The 15816-nt window shown below is 49.5% G+C and overlaps 1 protein-coding gene across 1 annotated transcript in view; it reads left to right on the top strand.

Annotated features, from left to right (window-relative positions):
• gpib (glucose-6-phosphate isomerase b) overlaps nt 1-15816 on the top strand; it is a 36746-nt gene that overhangs the window by 14394 nt on the left and 6536 nt on the right. Inside the window, exons 4-12 of the mRNA XM_060837922.1 lie at nt 2160-2279; nt 6863-6946; nt 7949-8095; nt 8364-8435; nt 10115-10159; nt 10299-10352; nt 11490-11550; nt 11905-11948; nt 12585-12737. Coding sequence (XP_060693905.1) covers nt 2160-2279; nt 6863-6946; nt 7949-8095; nt 8364-8435; nt 10115-10159; nt 10299-10352; nt 11490-11550; nt 11905-11948; nt 12585-12737 — 780 coding nt within the window. The remainder of the gene's footprint in view (nt 1-2159; nt 2280-6862; nt 6947-7948; nt 8096-8363; nt 8436-10114; nt 10160-10298; nt 10353-11489; nt 11551-11904; nt 11949-12584; nt 12738-15816) is intronic.

Raw genomic sequence — 15816 nt, 5'->3', positions numbered from 1 at the left:
CCAATGCAGTCCTGAGGGAGCCCAACACTGTCTGCAGCACTGTCATAAACCAAGGCTCTGTCTGCCCTTCGGGTGGCTGTAACAGATCACATGACACTATATTGAATAAGAGTCTCCCTGACTGTCTCTGTCAGTATTTATCCCGATTGCTGTTAGTGGGATCTTCCTGTGTATTAACTGGCTGCTGGGTTTCTGATGTCATCACATAGATGATATTTTAGAAATGTCCCACTGGCCAAGAATCACTTTGGATCATGATGACAGCTCCCGTTTCCCCCTTTCTGCTTTTACAATGGTTCGTTCCCCAGGACCATGTGACTTCCTTGCTCCTGTCCCAAATTGTGTAACCTCTGTCCTGTCTGTATTGAAATCTACTTGCTGTCCACACACCCACACCCACACATTTTCATTATAAACCCCTGAACACAAAGTTGCGTTCCAAATGAAAATAGATAGGATGTTGGCTGGTGAGGATGACATTCTGAGAGGGATGTAGACAGTGAGTGGGTAAGATCTTGAGAGATGGGACATAATGTGGGGCTGGGGGGAGGTAAATGTGCGGTCAAATGCTTTGGAAGGAGGGTTGGAAAAGCTGAATATTATTTAAATGGACAATGACTGCAGAAGGCTACAGCACAGAGGGATTTGGGAGACCACATCCAAGTTCAGCAGATCATGAGGGATGGCAAGTGGAATGTTGGCTTTTATTTCATAGCGAGCGTACAAAAATAGGGCCGTTTTGCTAAAACGGAATACTGTGACCAGTTTTGTCCCTAACCTAAGGAATGATATACAGACTGATCCCGGGTGCGGACTGCCTTATAAGTGCATTTGTCAGCTTACAGAGGAATGCAATGTGACCTTATTGAAACGAGATTTTTGAGGTACTTGACAGGGTCGATGTGGAAAGATTAACCCCCCCCCCCCCCCTTGTAGGAGGGGACAGGACCAGAGGGCATCACCTCAATAAGGCATGACAGATTTAAGACCGAGATGAGGAAGAATCTCTTCTTCTAAGGGAAGTGAATCTGTGGAATTCTTTCTCCTAGAGGGTTGTCAAGGCTGGCTCATTGAGTATATTCAAGGCTGAGATAGAGAGATTTTTGATCAGGAAAGGGAATCGAAGGTTATGGGGGGAAAGGCAGGAAAGTGGAGTTGAGGATTATCAGAAATGCCATGATCACATTGAATGGAGGAGTGGATTTGATGGGCTGAATGGCCTATTTCTGCTGCTACACTTTATGATGAGATCAGAAATTGTAACGTTTGATTCTGAATGGTTTTAACGTGGGGAGATATTTTATTTCACATCAAGAAGACATTCTACACGATGCCTGCGTTCTATACTGGTGTTAGATGAAGTTGGAACTGAGACAGGAATTGGGTACATTTTGGAGTATTTTTAAACGTTTCACAGTTAAAGCAGCCCAGTGTTCAGCATTTTAGCCGGAGTCAATGTAGAGGAATGAGAAATTGATAAACCAAGACAACTTGGAAACTCAGAGTAATGAGAAACACCCAGCCAGGAGCTGGTCTGTAGAGAGCTGAGGTGTGATGACCAAGTCATTAGACTTTTGGAGAGAGAGAGGGAACGCTTAGAGTTCTCCATTTGGGTGTGAATCTTCACAGTTCCCTACCTCAGTGAGCTGTGGATCCTGTGTTCAGGAATCGTTTGAGACTGGCAGAGTCTGGATGATGTGGGGAGTGTAGGAGATAGCTGTGTTCAGATTGAACCTGGTTTTGCTGAATGGGGGATCAGGCTGGAAGGGCCAAATGGCCTTTTGCAGTTCCTGTTTCTTACATAGACAGAGGCAGAAAGGTGTTTAGCATTTAACCTTTAATATGTACACCTCAATATGCACCCTCATGTACTGTTGTTGTAGCCAATCATTGCAGGAGTTTGGGAATATGACTGATGATGGTTATATGCTCCCTGTTTTATTGTGAGACTGTCAAAGCAGTTCAGTTTTAAAACCCCAGTGTTGCTTTTCCACAATGTACTTCTTGGTTAATGATCACCCTGGCCCCGGGGCCACACGGATCACATTGTTACAAATCCGACACTCGGCTGTAACTGTGACCAGGGGGTGATCTGTTAACCATGGACATGGGGTGTGATGTGGACCTTGTGAATAACACAGCTGGTATTTCTTCTCCAGAACCGTGCTGTTCTACACATTGCGCTGAGGAACCGTTCCAATATCCCCATCCAGGTAGACGGCAAGGATGTGATGCCAGAGGTCAATGCCGTGCTGGAGAAGATGAAGAAGTTCTGCCAGGTAACTGTCACCACACGACAGGAGCCACCCCCACGTGTGGCAATGGACTGGAAATCCTTCTTCCCAGGATGCACCTGTGCCTGGTTGTTGCTGTTGGGCTTATGGGCTGGTTCAAGCAAGCTTCAGCAACGTTGTCCAAATCTCCGAAACTTGGGTGACAATTCTTAGCCATGCCCCTGAGTGATGGTGCCAGGCGATGGCGTGTTGCCAGGTGGTGGGTCGTGGGTGAGGGTGTGTTGCCAGGCGATGGCATGTTGGGCAGTGGGCCCCAAGGCAATGGCGTGTTGCCGAGCGATGGCTTTTGCCACATCGTGCCTGTGGTTCCCCACATCCCCCTCAGCTCTAAGTGTCTCCATGGGCATTGCCAACAATGGCTGTGATTTCTGTAGCATGGCCGATTGGGGGGGACTGCCAATTGCACATGTTCCCTGTCAGTTGCTGCCATTAAGATGATGGAGTGGACAGTCACAGCCTTGGTGACCGTCCCTGTCTTCCATTTGTCAACCCACCTTCCCTTGGGCTGAAGGTACCAGGGCATCATGGGGTAAAATGGCCACAGTGTGCTACTTTAGATGGTCATCCTGATGCTATTGAATCATGGAGCAGGCTCAAAGGCTGACTCCTCTGTTTCCTATAACCTGGTTTTAAACTCAGGACATTGGTAACTTCCCAAATGGTTACATTTAAATATAGAACATAGAAAAGTACAGCACAGAACAGAACAGGCCCTTTGGCCCACGATGTTGTGCCGAGGATTATTCCTAAACTAAAATAAAATAACCTAATCTATGCATCCCTCAACTCACTGCTATCCATGTGCATGTCCAACAGTCTCTTAATGTCCCCAATGACTCTGCTACCACCATCACAGCTGGCAACACATTCCATGCATTAACAACTCTTTGTGTAAAGAACCTAGCTCTGATGTCCCCGTCTATACCTTCTTCCTAATGTCTTAAAATTATGACCCCTCGTACCAGACAATCCTGCCCTGGGGAAAAGTCTCTGGTTATTGACTCTACCCATGCCTCTCATTACCTTGTACACCTCGATCAGGTCTCCTCTCTTCCTCCTCCTCTCCAGAGAGAAAAGTCCGAGCTTATTCAACCGTTCTTCATAAGGCAAGCCCTCCAGTCCAGGCAGCATCCTGGTAAACCTTCTTTGCACCCTCTCCAAAGCCTCTGTATCTTTCCTATAGTAGGGCGACCAGAACTGGACACAATATTCTAAGTGTGGTCTCACCCAAATCTTGTTATAACAGTATAATTATAATAGTAGTTATAATTATAAACCAGTAAAAAGTGAGGTCTGCAGATGCTGGAGATCAGAGCTGAAAATGTGTTGCTGGTTAAAGCGCAGCAGGTCAGGCAGCATCCAAGGAACAGGAAATTCGACGTTTCGGGCATAAGCCCTTCATCTGGAATGAGGAAAGTGTGTCCAGCAGGCTAAGATAAAAGGTAGGGAGGAGGGACTTGGGGGAGGGGCGATGGAGATGTGATAGGTGGAAGGAGGTCAAGGTGAGGGTGATAGGCCGGAGACTCATTAATCCGAGGGCGTAGGGGAATGAAGGTGAAGCCTCATCTTCATTCCCCTAGCCCTTGGATTAATGAGTTCAACACGCGGCGAGATATTGAACAATTCTTCCGCCGCCTTCGCCTCCGTGCCTACTTTTTCAACCAAGACTCCCGCCCACCCTCTGACGACCCCTTCTCCCACCTCCAACACACCCCATCCACCTGGACACCCCGTACTGGCCTCTTACCCGCCCTCGATCTCTTTATAGCCAACTGCTGCGGCGACATTAACCGACTCAACCTGTCCACCCCTCTCACCCACTCCAACCTCTCACCCTCGGAACGTGCAGCCCTCCACTCCCTCCGCTCCAACCCCAACCTCACCATCAAACATGCAGACAAGGGAGGCGCGGTAGTAGTTTGGCGCACCGACCTTTACACCGCTGAGGCCAAACGCCAGCTCGCAGACGCCGCCTCCTACTGCCCGCTTGACCATGACCCCACCTCACACCACCAAACCATCATCTCCAAGACCATCCATAACCTCATCACCTCAGGGGATCTCCCATCCACTGCCTCCAACCTCATAGTCCCACAACCCCGCACCGCCCGTTTCTACCTCCTGCCCAAAATCCACAAACCTGACTGCCCCAGCCGACCCATTGTCTCAGCCTGCTCCTGCCCCACCGAACTCATCTCTGCGTACCTCGACACGGTTCTGTCCCCTTTAGTCCAAGAACTCCCCACCTACGTTCGGGACACCACCCACGCCCTCCATCTCCTCCATGATTTTCGCTTCCCCGGTCCCCAACGCCTTATTTTCACGATGGACATCCAGTCCCTGTACACCTCCATCCCCCATCACGAAGGACTCAAAAGCCCTCCGCTTCTTCCTTTCCCGCCGCACTAACCAGTACCCTTCCACTGACACCCTCCTTCGACTGACTGAACTGGTCCTCACCCTGAACAACTTCGCTTTCCAATCCTCCCACTTCCTCCAAACTAAAGGAGTTGCCATGGGCACCCGCATGGGCCCCAGCTATGCCTGTCTCTTCGTAGGATATGTGGAACAGTCCATCTTCCGCAACTACACTGGCACCACACCCCACCTTTTCCTCCGCTACATCGATGACTGTATTGGCGCTGCCTCGTGCTCCCACGAGGAGGTTGAACAGTTCATCAACTTTACCAACGCCTTCCATCCCGACCTCAAATTCACCTGGACTGTCTCAGACTCCTCCCTCCCCTTCCAAGACCTTTCCATTTCTATCTCGGGCGATCGACTAAACACAGACATCTACTATAAACCGACTGACTCCCACAGCTACCTGGACTACACCTCCTCTCACCCTGCCCCCTGTAAAAACTCCATCCCATATTCCCAATTCCTTCGTCTCCGCCGCAGCTGCTCCCAGGAGGACCAGTTCCAATACCGTACAGCCCAGATGGCCTCCTTCTTCAAAGACCGCAGATTCCCCCCAGACGTGATCGACGATGCCCTCCACCGCATCTCCTCCATTTCCACTTCCCGCTCCTCCGCCCTTGAGCCCCGCCCCTCCAACCACCACCAGGACAGAACCCCACTGGTTCTCACCTATCACCCCACCAACCTCCGTATACAGCATATCATCCGCCGTCATTTCTGCCACCTCCAAACAGACCCCACCACCAGGGATATATTTCCCTCCCCTCCCCTATCAGCGTTCCGAAAAGACCACTCCCTCCGTGACTCTCTCGTCAGGTCCACACCCCCCAACAACCCAACCTCCACTCCCGGCACCTTCCCCTGCAACCGCAGGAAATGTAAAACTTGCGCCCACACCTCCTCCCTTACCTCTCTCCAAGGCCCCAAGGGATCCTTCCATATCCGCCACAAATTCACCTGCACCTCCACACACCATCTATTGCATCCGCTGCACCCGATGTGGCCTCCTCTATATTGGGGAGACGGGCCGCCTACTTGCGGAACGCTTCAGGGAACACCTCTGGGACGCCCGGACCAACCAACCCAATCACCCCGTGGCTCAACACTTTAACTCTCCCTCCCACTCCACCGAGGACATGCAGGTCCTTGGACTCCTCCATCGCCAGAACATCATAACACGACGGTTGGAGGAAGAGCGCCTCATCTTCCGCCTGGGAACCCTCCAACGCAAGGGATGAACTCAGATTTCTCCAGTTTCCTAATTTCCCCTCCCCCCACCTTGTCTCAGTCGATTCCCTCGAACTCAGCACCGCCCTCCTCACCTGCAATCCTCTTCCTGACCTCTCCGCCCCCACCCCACTCCGGCCTATCACCCTCACCTTGACCTCCTTCCACCTATCACATCTCCATCGCCCCTCCCCCAAGTCCCTCCTCCCTACCTTTTACCTTAGCCTGCTGGACACACTCTCCTCATTCCTGATGAAGGGCTCTGGCCCGAAACGTCGAATTTCCTGTTCCTTGGATGCTGCCTGACCTGCTGCGCTTTAACCAGCAACACATTTTCATCCATAATTATAAACCAGTAAATAACAAAGGCCATGCATTATAGTAGAATAGAAATACACACACTTTCAAAGATTTTAGATTCTGTTTAATAAAATAATTCTAGAATAAAAAGCTTGTATTGTAATGGTAAGGTGAATGGACTAACAGGAAATACCATCTGGTTTGCTTGACCTGACACTAGGGCCACAGCAATGAGTGAACTCTGAATGGAGTAGACCCACTGCCAGTGTCATGGCAGATGGATAGTGTCACTGACAGATCACTGAATAAACCTCACTCAGTCCCTTGCTGCTCATGGGACACGATTGGTTGAAGCTGGGAGCTAACATGTGACATTGGATGGTACCTAGCTGCTGCCAACTCAGTGGGATTTATTGTTATTTACATCATTTCTTCACAAGCACGTTCTCACTGAGATCCAGTCTCCAGGAAGGGCTGGGTTTGACCGGTTCTTTTTACATATGCAGTTCTGAGTGTGTAATAGTTGTTTAGCTGGGAGGTAGACAGCTTACTGTGGCTTAGAGTTTGTACCTTACTGACTCCAATTCTCTCTCTCTCTCTCTCTCTCTCTCCTGCAGAGAGTCCGTGGTGGAGAATGGAAAGGATACACTGGAAAGACCATCACTGACGTGGTCAACATCGGGATCGGGGGCTCTGACCTGGTACTGCAACGTTCACAAAATAAACAAACCTAAAGAACCACAGATGCTGGAAATCCGAAACCAGAATTGCTGTGAAATATCTGCAGGCCAGGCAGCAGTCATGGAGAGAGAGCAGTTAGTGTTTCAGCTCCAGTGACCCTTCACAACAGCAAGGTCTTGACTTCTCTCCTCTGATGCTGCCAGACCTGCTGAGGTTTTCCAGCAGTTTCTGCAACTTGCATACTCAGCCTGCATCACATCCAACTGAATGTGGAAACTTCCAAAACCACAAGAGGTTATTGCATAGGTTATAGACCTGTACTGGTCTGTCCCTGAATAACACTGGGGTACAGTACTGGTGGGGACAGATCTGTCATTTATATAAGATTGGGTTACAATACTAATGAGGACAGGTCTGTCCCTGTATAATACTGGGGTACAGTACTGGTGGGGACACTGTCTGTCTAACATTGTGTTTCTAATTCTACGAAGGGCTGGTGGTTGAGATAGAGGTTGAAGGGGTTGAATAGAGTGAAATGAGCTTCTTTTTCTCAATGAACGGCAGTGCCTGCTGCTGGAAGATTTGACTCTGATTGAGCCTGTGGCCTCTCGGGCTGGTAGTTGGTTGTTTTCTTGACCTGAGCAGGAATTATGATTTTGTCGCTCTGTCACCCCTCTTCCCTCTGTTATGGGCGGCACGGTGGCACAGTGGTTAGCACTGCTGCCTCACAGCGCCAGAGACCCGGGTTCAATTCCCGACTCAGGCAACTGTCTGTGTGGAGTTTGCACGTTCTCCCCGTGTCTGCGTGGGTTTCCTCCGGGTGTTCTGGTTTCCTCCCACAGTCCAAAGATTTGCAGGTCAGGTGAATTGGCCATGCTAAATTGCCAGTAGTGCTAGGTAAGGGGTAAATGTAGGGGTATGGGTGGATTGCGCTTCAGCGGGTCGGTGTGGCCTTGTTGGGCCGAAGGGCCTGTTTCCACACTGTAAGTAATCTAATCTGAACTGCTCTTGTTTTCTCCTAGGGTCCACTCATGGTCACTGAAGCTCTCAAACCCTACTCCAAGGGGGGGCCCAAGGCCTGGTTTGTGTCCAACATCGATGGCACCCACATGGCAAAGACCCTGGCAGAGCTGAACCCTGAGACCACCCTCTTCATCATCGCATCCAAGGTGAGTGGGCGCGTCTATGGGCAACTGGGTTAATGCTCAGCAACTGAAATCCACTCCCTCTTGGGGGGTGGGGGGGGGGCACACGTAGAGGTTGATGTAGTTTGTTTGGGGGGAGGTTTGGTAGGGATTATTGTGGGGGGAGGGTGCTGGGATTGGGGCGAAGTAGCTGGGGGTTAGGGTGGGGCAGAGATGATGTAGCAGGAGGGTGGAGGTTACATTGTCTGTAGTGTGGAGTTGTTGTAATTGAGTGTTTCTCGCTATTTCACAGACCTTCACCACCCAGGAGACTATCACCAACGCTGAGTCAGCGAAAGAGTGGTTCCTGGCAGCTGCGAGTGATGTGAGTATAATGGGGAGGGAGGGACAGGCTGCATTCATATTTCCCCCCCCCCCCCCCACACCCACCCACCTGGTATCTCCCTCAGTGTATGTGAGCCCAGCCACCCAGAGGGGAATGGCCTATTGCTCTGGGTGGAGAGGGGGGAGCTCAGCCTCCCTTATTCCAGGGCAGGGACTGAACTGATCAGCACTCTGCCCCCAACGAATGTGTCTATTCCCCCCCCTCGGCCCCACCCTGAGGGCAGTCAGTTTCTGAGACGGAAATTAGAATCCCTGGAATTCTTTCAGGATCATTCTGATGGATCCTGTGATGTGGGCAGAGACTCTGACCTGCTGCAGGCCAGGGGGTTGGTTTTTGAGTGGAGCTGGAGCGGAGTGCCAGATGTTCCTGAGTTTCCCCACCCCCCCCCACCCCCCCCCCCCCTCTCCCCGGCAGGTTCGATCCCGTTTCACGAAGGGGGATAAGGAGCAAATGGCCTGGGTGGTATCAATTATTCCAAAAAAAAGGATCTTTGAAAGTACAGCACAGGGCGAGATTGTAATGCCTGTGCTGAAGGTTAGAGTTGTAGAGGTATGAATGGCAGAGTGGAGATGGAGACAGGTATTGTCACAGTGATATTGATACAGGTTACTGTGACCCAGTTAGAGTGAGAATGACAGAGATTCCAGCACACCACATGGTTATCTCATTAAATGCCATGAGAGTTTGTGGTTCTGCCACTCCTTTCATTGAGTTTCAGATTCCTCACCATTCTCTGTTTGTGAAATAAAATCCTCCTTAAATGCCCTTAATTCTTCTAAATTCATTCTGTCCCTGAATTTAAAAGGTTTTTTAAATCTTTGGCTGGCTGGACTAGCACTTGTTGACCGTCCCTAATTGTCCAGAGTGTGATCAAGAGGCAACAACATTGCTGTGGGTCTGGAGTCACATGTAGGCTGGACCAGGGAAGGGTGGCAGATTACTGCCCTAAAGGGCATTAGTCACCCAGATGGGGTTTTATGATAATAGATAATGGTTCCATAGTCACGATTGAAATGTATTAAATTCAAATATCACCATCTGCTGCAGTGTGATTCAAACTGGTGTTCCCAGAACATCCTCACCCAGTGACCTTACCATGACACCACCTCCCAACAAATCTTATCTGTTTCTTTGTTTTAGGGGGTTGGAAATTTCTCATTCACTCTACTTGGACCTCTCCCTTTTATTTACTACAGTTATAAGTCTTGCTTGGCTTTCTCTGTTCTCATGAAAACATTCCAGTTTGTCATCACAGAAAGTGTCCAGTCCCAGCAACATCCTGGAAATCCACTCAGAGCCCACTCCAGTAAACCCCACCACAGTCAGGGGACCAGCATCGGCCACTGCTTTGACCCAGTGTGGTTCCTGCTCTGTCCCGGTTAACAACCGTGTCCATTCTTGAAGACCTCACTTCCCCCATCCTGCAACCAGCTGGTGTAATGTAATTGGGCACAGCAAGCTCCCATAAACCACATTGAAATGACGACTAGGTAATGTTTATGCTGTTGATTTTAAGGACCTAAATATTGAGCACATTATAAAAGGAGACCGCTAGGGAGACCACCCAGACGCAGCCGTGTTTTCTGTCTGGCTGAGGGGGGGGGATACTTCACTTCCAAATTGTAATTATTTTTTTCCTTTTTTTTGATTTCCCTCAGCCTTCAGCTGTTGCCAAGCATTTTGTTGCCCTGTCGACGAATGCGGTGAGTGTATTTGAAACATGTGACCATTCCACAACAAATCACTGGGGATTTGGCTCCGTGCCGAGTTCCCCTCTGCCCCAATGTTCCTCCTGTTATTGTCTCTGTTTAATGTGACTCCTTACTCTCTGACTCTTTTTAGGACAAAGTCAAGGCTTTTGGAATCGATCCAGCAAACATGTTTGAGTTCTGGGATGTAAGTACATGGGGATCAGTCCCACCTGCTGACTCTCTTATATTTCTATTTCTATATAGACATTATATTTCTATTTCTATATAGATATGCACAATTTCAAGCATAGGTCATTCGGCCCATCACATTTCTGGCAGTGATCACACTCCATGTCAGTGTCTCTCTCTCACATGCTCTCTTGTCACCCCATCACTATATGCATGTATTCCCCTCTCCCTCGTGTTTATCCGGCTTCCACCTCAGTCTGTCTGTGCTCTTCCCTTCAGATTGCACATTCTTCGGTGGAAATGTTCCTGCCGAATTCTGGCTCGGTGTGGTTAGGGACTGCCTTGTCTCTATGACCTTCAGAAGCAGCAACACCTTCTGCCTGTTAACACCATCCATATTGTGTTGTACCTTAAAGCCTTCCATCAGGTGTTCTCGCCGCCCTCTCCCTCCCTCAAGGAAGGAGTCCCAGCCTGTTTGGTTTTTCCCATTGGTTCTTTGTTCTGTGATCATCTCATACCTTCTCCACTGCCTTTTATTTACCAGGTGGACACCAAGAATGTTTTGAATGGTTGAGCCCGTTCTGGGCTAGTTTGACATGACTTCCCTACTTTTCAATATCTCTCTCTGGAGCAGGATATTTTGCAGTCTCCTGAGATACCGGTGGAAGGTGTGGGTATATCTCCCCTGCTTTAGTGCTGCTCCCTGTTGAGTTATATTTCCCCAAGTAACTCCTGCCAAGGGGAGGGGAGCAGAGCACTAGCTGGTGTTGAGACTAAAGATAGTGTTGGCTGTCCCCGTGTGGAAGAGACTGCCAGCAGCTGGTGAGCATCAGCAGCCGGTCTCAAGTTGCTGCCGATCAGGGTTATTTAAATCCGTGGCCTTTCCGAAAAGTTCAAAGGTGCACACATTTCAGCCTGGGCTCTGTGACAGTGCAGCATTGCACATGTCTGTTTTGGAAGCAGCAGACTGGGGAGAGTGGGTGTTGTTGGGGGCTGGATGGGAGAGGAAGAGTTGGGGGGAGTGCTGGGGCTCAGGCGTTGTGAAGGGATGGAAGGTGGAGACAGATCAAGGTTGGTGTAGAGTTTGGGAACGGGAATGGTGGACGTGTAATAGAGGTGTCTCTGACTCTAATCCTCCTCCTCTTGTCCACAGTGGGTCGGGGGCCGGTACTCTCTCTGGTCAGCCATTGGCCTCTCCATTGCGCTCCATGTGGGTATGTATAACACTCTGCTACTGTATCCAACAGCCGGTGTGTCTGTGCCTCTGAGGTTACTTTAGAATGAATGTTTATTCCATTGCTGGGAAACCCGTTCCTGTTTCTCCCACTCCCTTCTCTCTCACTCCCCTGGCCTCCCTCTCCTCCTGATGACATAGTGCTGTGATACCTTTTGTCGCCAGTACAGTCTCTCAGAATGGTCATACTGAGCTCCCACTGTGAATTCTGTCTCTGGACACAGCTGCTGCCAGTCCGGCTGGATTTCTCCAGCTCCTTCTGCGTTTGTTCCTGATTTGCAGCATCTGCAGTGTTTTATCACAGTAACACTAACCCTTTGTTTGTCCCCTTCAGGATTTGAGAACTTTGAGCAGTTACTGAAAGGAGCACATTGGATGGTGAGTAACAGAGTGATCACAATGCAGGCAATACCCTCTTGATCCTCCCAGCTCCTTTTTAGTTCCCACCCACCCCCTCTTTCCCATGGCCTTTGCTGTGCTCTTGGCCAAGAGTAGATGGTTAAACAGGAACATTCACTGTTACCCTGTGCTGACCCAGCTGGGCACTGGCTGTGTGATGGACACCTTTTGGTTCTGCTTCCCTCTGGACCCTGCTCACTAACCCTCCGTCACAATACCGTCTGGTTTTCATCTGAAATTCTCATCCTTCCAGTCCCTCTACAGCCTCTCACTCTTTCATCTCCTCCAGCCCCACTCCTCTCGCCCCATCATTAACTCTTCCCTTTCTTTGCTTGCCCACACTGCACTGACATTGCTTGTGTCTTAAGTTCCAGAGAGAGTTCAGGGCCTTGGTAACTTATTTTCCTAAAGCTTCCTCCTTTAAATTCATCCCTGACAGTGGTTCAATTTCCCCCATTCCACCCCCCCCCCCCCCACTCTCCACCCCCACCCCCACTCTCCACCCTGTCTTGATGCTGAGGTTTCTGTGTGACAGTGCAAGTGAAGAGCTGTTAGCTGAGGGAATTCTGTCCCTCTCTCGCTCGCTCACTGACTCTCCGCTCTGTCATTCTGAAGGATCACCATTTCCACTGCACTCCGCTGGAACAGAATGCCCCAGTGCTGCTCGCTCTCCTCGGGGTTTGGTACATCAACGTCTACAATGTGGAGACCCACGCACTGCTGCCCTATGATCAGTACCTACATCGCTTCGCAGCATATTTCCAACAGGTACATGCAAACGTTCCAGAAAACTGTGTGTGTGTCTGTCTGTCTGTCTGTCTGGGATGATGGTGGGGTTAGGGTCTCTGCCTTCTGGACAGGGTTTTCTCGGAGGGAGTGGCCAGGGTGTCTGTGTTTGTTGCTGCCTGTGAATATTGTGATCAGCCTGATGGTGAAATCCTGGTGTTGGTTTTAATCCCTTCCTGGTTAGGATCAGCCCCTCTGCTTAGAACTGAGTCTAATCCCCTGTTCAGACACAGTCTCAGGATAACATCATGGCTTATTGTGGGATGGGACTTTGCTGGCTGGGCCCAGTATTTATTACCCTTCCCTAGTTGCCCCTTGAGAAGGTGGGGGTGAGCTGCCTTCTTGAACCGCTGCAGTCCATGTGCTGTAGGTAGATCCACAATGTCCTTAGGGAGGGAATTCCAGGATTTTGACCCAGCAACAGTGAAGGAATGGCGATATATTTCCAAGTCAGGATGGTGAGGGGCTTGGAGGGGAACATGCAGGGGGTGGTGTCTCCATGTATCTGCTGCCCCCTGTCATGCTAGATGGAAGTGGGTTGTGGGTTAGGAAGGTGCTGTCAGAGGATATTGGATGAATTTCTGCAGTGCATCTTGTAGATAGTACACACTGCTGCTCCTGAGCATCGGTGGTGGAGAGAGTGGGTGTTTGCGCCAGCCGAGCGGGCTGCTTTGTCCTGGATGGTGTTAACTTTTTGAGTGTTTGTTGGAGCTGTCCATCCAGGCAAATGGGGAGTATTCCATCCCACTCCTGACTTGTGCCTTGTAGATCATGGACAGGCTTTGGGGAGTCAGGCGGTGAGCTACTAACTGCAATATTCCTAACCTCTGACACCCAGGATTCAGTGATGGTAACATCATTGAGTGCCAAGGGTCATCAGTTAGATTGTGTCTTGTTGGTAATGGTCATAGCCTGGCATTTCTGTGGCGTGAATGTTACTTTCCACTTGTCAGCCCAAGCCTGGATATTGTCCAGGTCTTGTTGCATATGGATACAGACTGTTTCAGTGTCTGAGGATTTGGGAATGGTGCTGAACATTGTGCAATAATTGGTGAACATTCCCACTTCTCGATGGGCTGAATGGCCACCTTTTGTTTCTTGCACTGTCACTCTGTTTGACAGAGGTATTGTCCAATTACTTTAATGCCCTTCCTTTGCTTATAAGATCAGGAGGAGGCCATTGGGCCCTGCAAGCCCAACCTGTCACTCACGATCATGGCTGACCTACCCCAAGCCTCCAATCCTCTCTTGGCCAGTACCTCCCGGCCAACATTTCAAAAAAATCAACCTCCTTCCTCCTCACAGCAAGAGTGAGACCCATACATGGGTGTTGGTGTGTTTTGAAAAAGAGATTACGCAAAAAAATGTTGAGGCCATGAGTCTTTAGAAATCTCTTCCTTTAAAAAGCAGTAGAAGCAGTTTCTGTGGTTATTTGAAGACAGAGTTGGATAGATTCTTCATGAGGAAGTGGGAGTGGTGATGTAAGGTCAGTAGGGGGTAAGCGGGAATGTAGTGCAATCCAATCAGCCATGATCTGAGTGAACAGCACACCATCTGGAGGGGCTGAATGGCCTCCTTTTAGCCCCACAACCATGCAGTGGGTAAATGGCAGATTGAGCACAGGGGCACCGTGTCCCTGTGGGGAGAGATCAGAGCCGCAATGTTTAATCCTTGGGAAACCCAAACCCAAAACTATTCAGCACGTGGCAACTTGAACAAGCAATTGTTTGGGGTGGCACGGTGGCTCAGTGGTTAACCTGCTGCTTCACAGCGCCAGGGACCCGGGTTCAATTCCACCCTCTGGTGACTGTGTGGAGTTTGCACATTCTCTCCTATCTGCATGGGTTTCCTCCAGGTGCTCTGGTTCCTCCCACAGATCTGCAGGTTAGGTGAATGAACTATGCTAAATTGCCCATCGTGTCCATGGATATGTAGGTTTAGAGTGGGTTAGCCATGGGAATGCAGGACTAGTGTAGAGGGGTCAGACTGAGTGGGTTGTGTGGACTTAGAATCGTAGAGATGTACAGCACAGAAACAGACCCTTTGGTCCAACTTGTCCATGCCGACCAGATATCCTAAATTAATCTAATTCACTTTGACAGCGTTTGGCCTCCAATCCTTCCTATTCCTATACCCATCCAGATGCCTTTTAAATGTTATAATTGTACCAGCCTCCACCACTTCCTGTGGCAGGTCATTCCATGCACACACCACCCTAGTTGGCCCTTGGGTCCTTTTTATATCCTCCTCTTCATTTCCACACACTTCCTCCCCCCTCCCCCAACCATGTCTCTCATGGTTTTATAAACCTCTATAAGGTCACCCATCAGCCTCCGATGCTCCAGGGTAAACAGCCCCAGCCTGTTCAGCCTCTCCCTGTAGCTCAAATCCTCCAACCTTGGCAACATCCTTGTAAATCTTATCTGAACCCTTTCAAGTTTAACAACATCTTTCCGATAGGAAGGAGACCAGAATTGCATGCAGTATTCCAACAGTGGCCTAACCAATGTCCTGTACAGCTGGAACATGACCTCCCAACGCCTATACTTAATGCTGTGGCCAGTAAACGAAAGCATACCAAACGCCACCTTCACTATCCTATCTACCTGTGACTCCACTTTCAAAGAGCTATGAGCCTGCACTCCAAGGTCTCTTTGTTCAGCAACACTCCCCAGGACCTTACCATTAAGTGTATAAGGCCTGCTAAGATTTGATTTCCCAAAATGCAGCAGCTCCCATTTATCTAAATTAAACTGTAGCTGCCACTTCTCAGCCCATTGGCCCATCTGATCAAGATCCCGTTGTAATCTGAGGTAACCCTCTTCACTGTCCACTACACCTCCAATTTTGGTGTCATCTGCAAATTCACTAACTATACCTCTTGTGCTCCCATCCGAATCATTTATATCTGTATCCAAATGGCTAGTTCTCCATGTATTCCATGACCTCTAACCTTGCTAACCAGTCTCCCATGGAGAACCTTACTGAAGTCCATAATAGATCATGTCTACTCTCTGCCCTCATCAATTCTCTTTTGTTACTTCTTCAAAAAACTCAATCA

This window comes from Hemiscyllium ocellatum, chromosome 17 (assembly GCF_020745735.1).
Source record: "Hemiscyllium ocellatum isolate sHemOce1 chromosome 17, sHemOce1.pat.X.cur, whole genome shotgun sequence".
NCBI lineage: Eukaryota > Metazoa > Chordata > Chondrichthyes > Orectolobiformes > Hemiscylliidae > Hemiscyllium > Hemiscyllium ocellatum.
The sequence above is the reverse complement of the archived record's forward strand: the minus strand, read 5'-3'. Positions and strand labels throughout refer to the sequence as shown.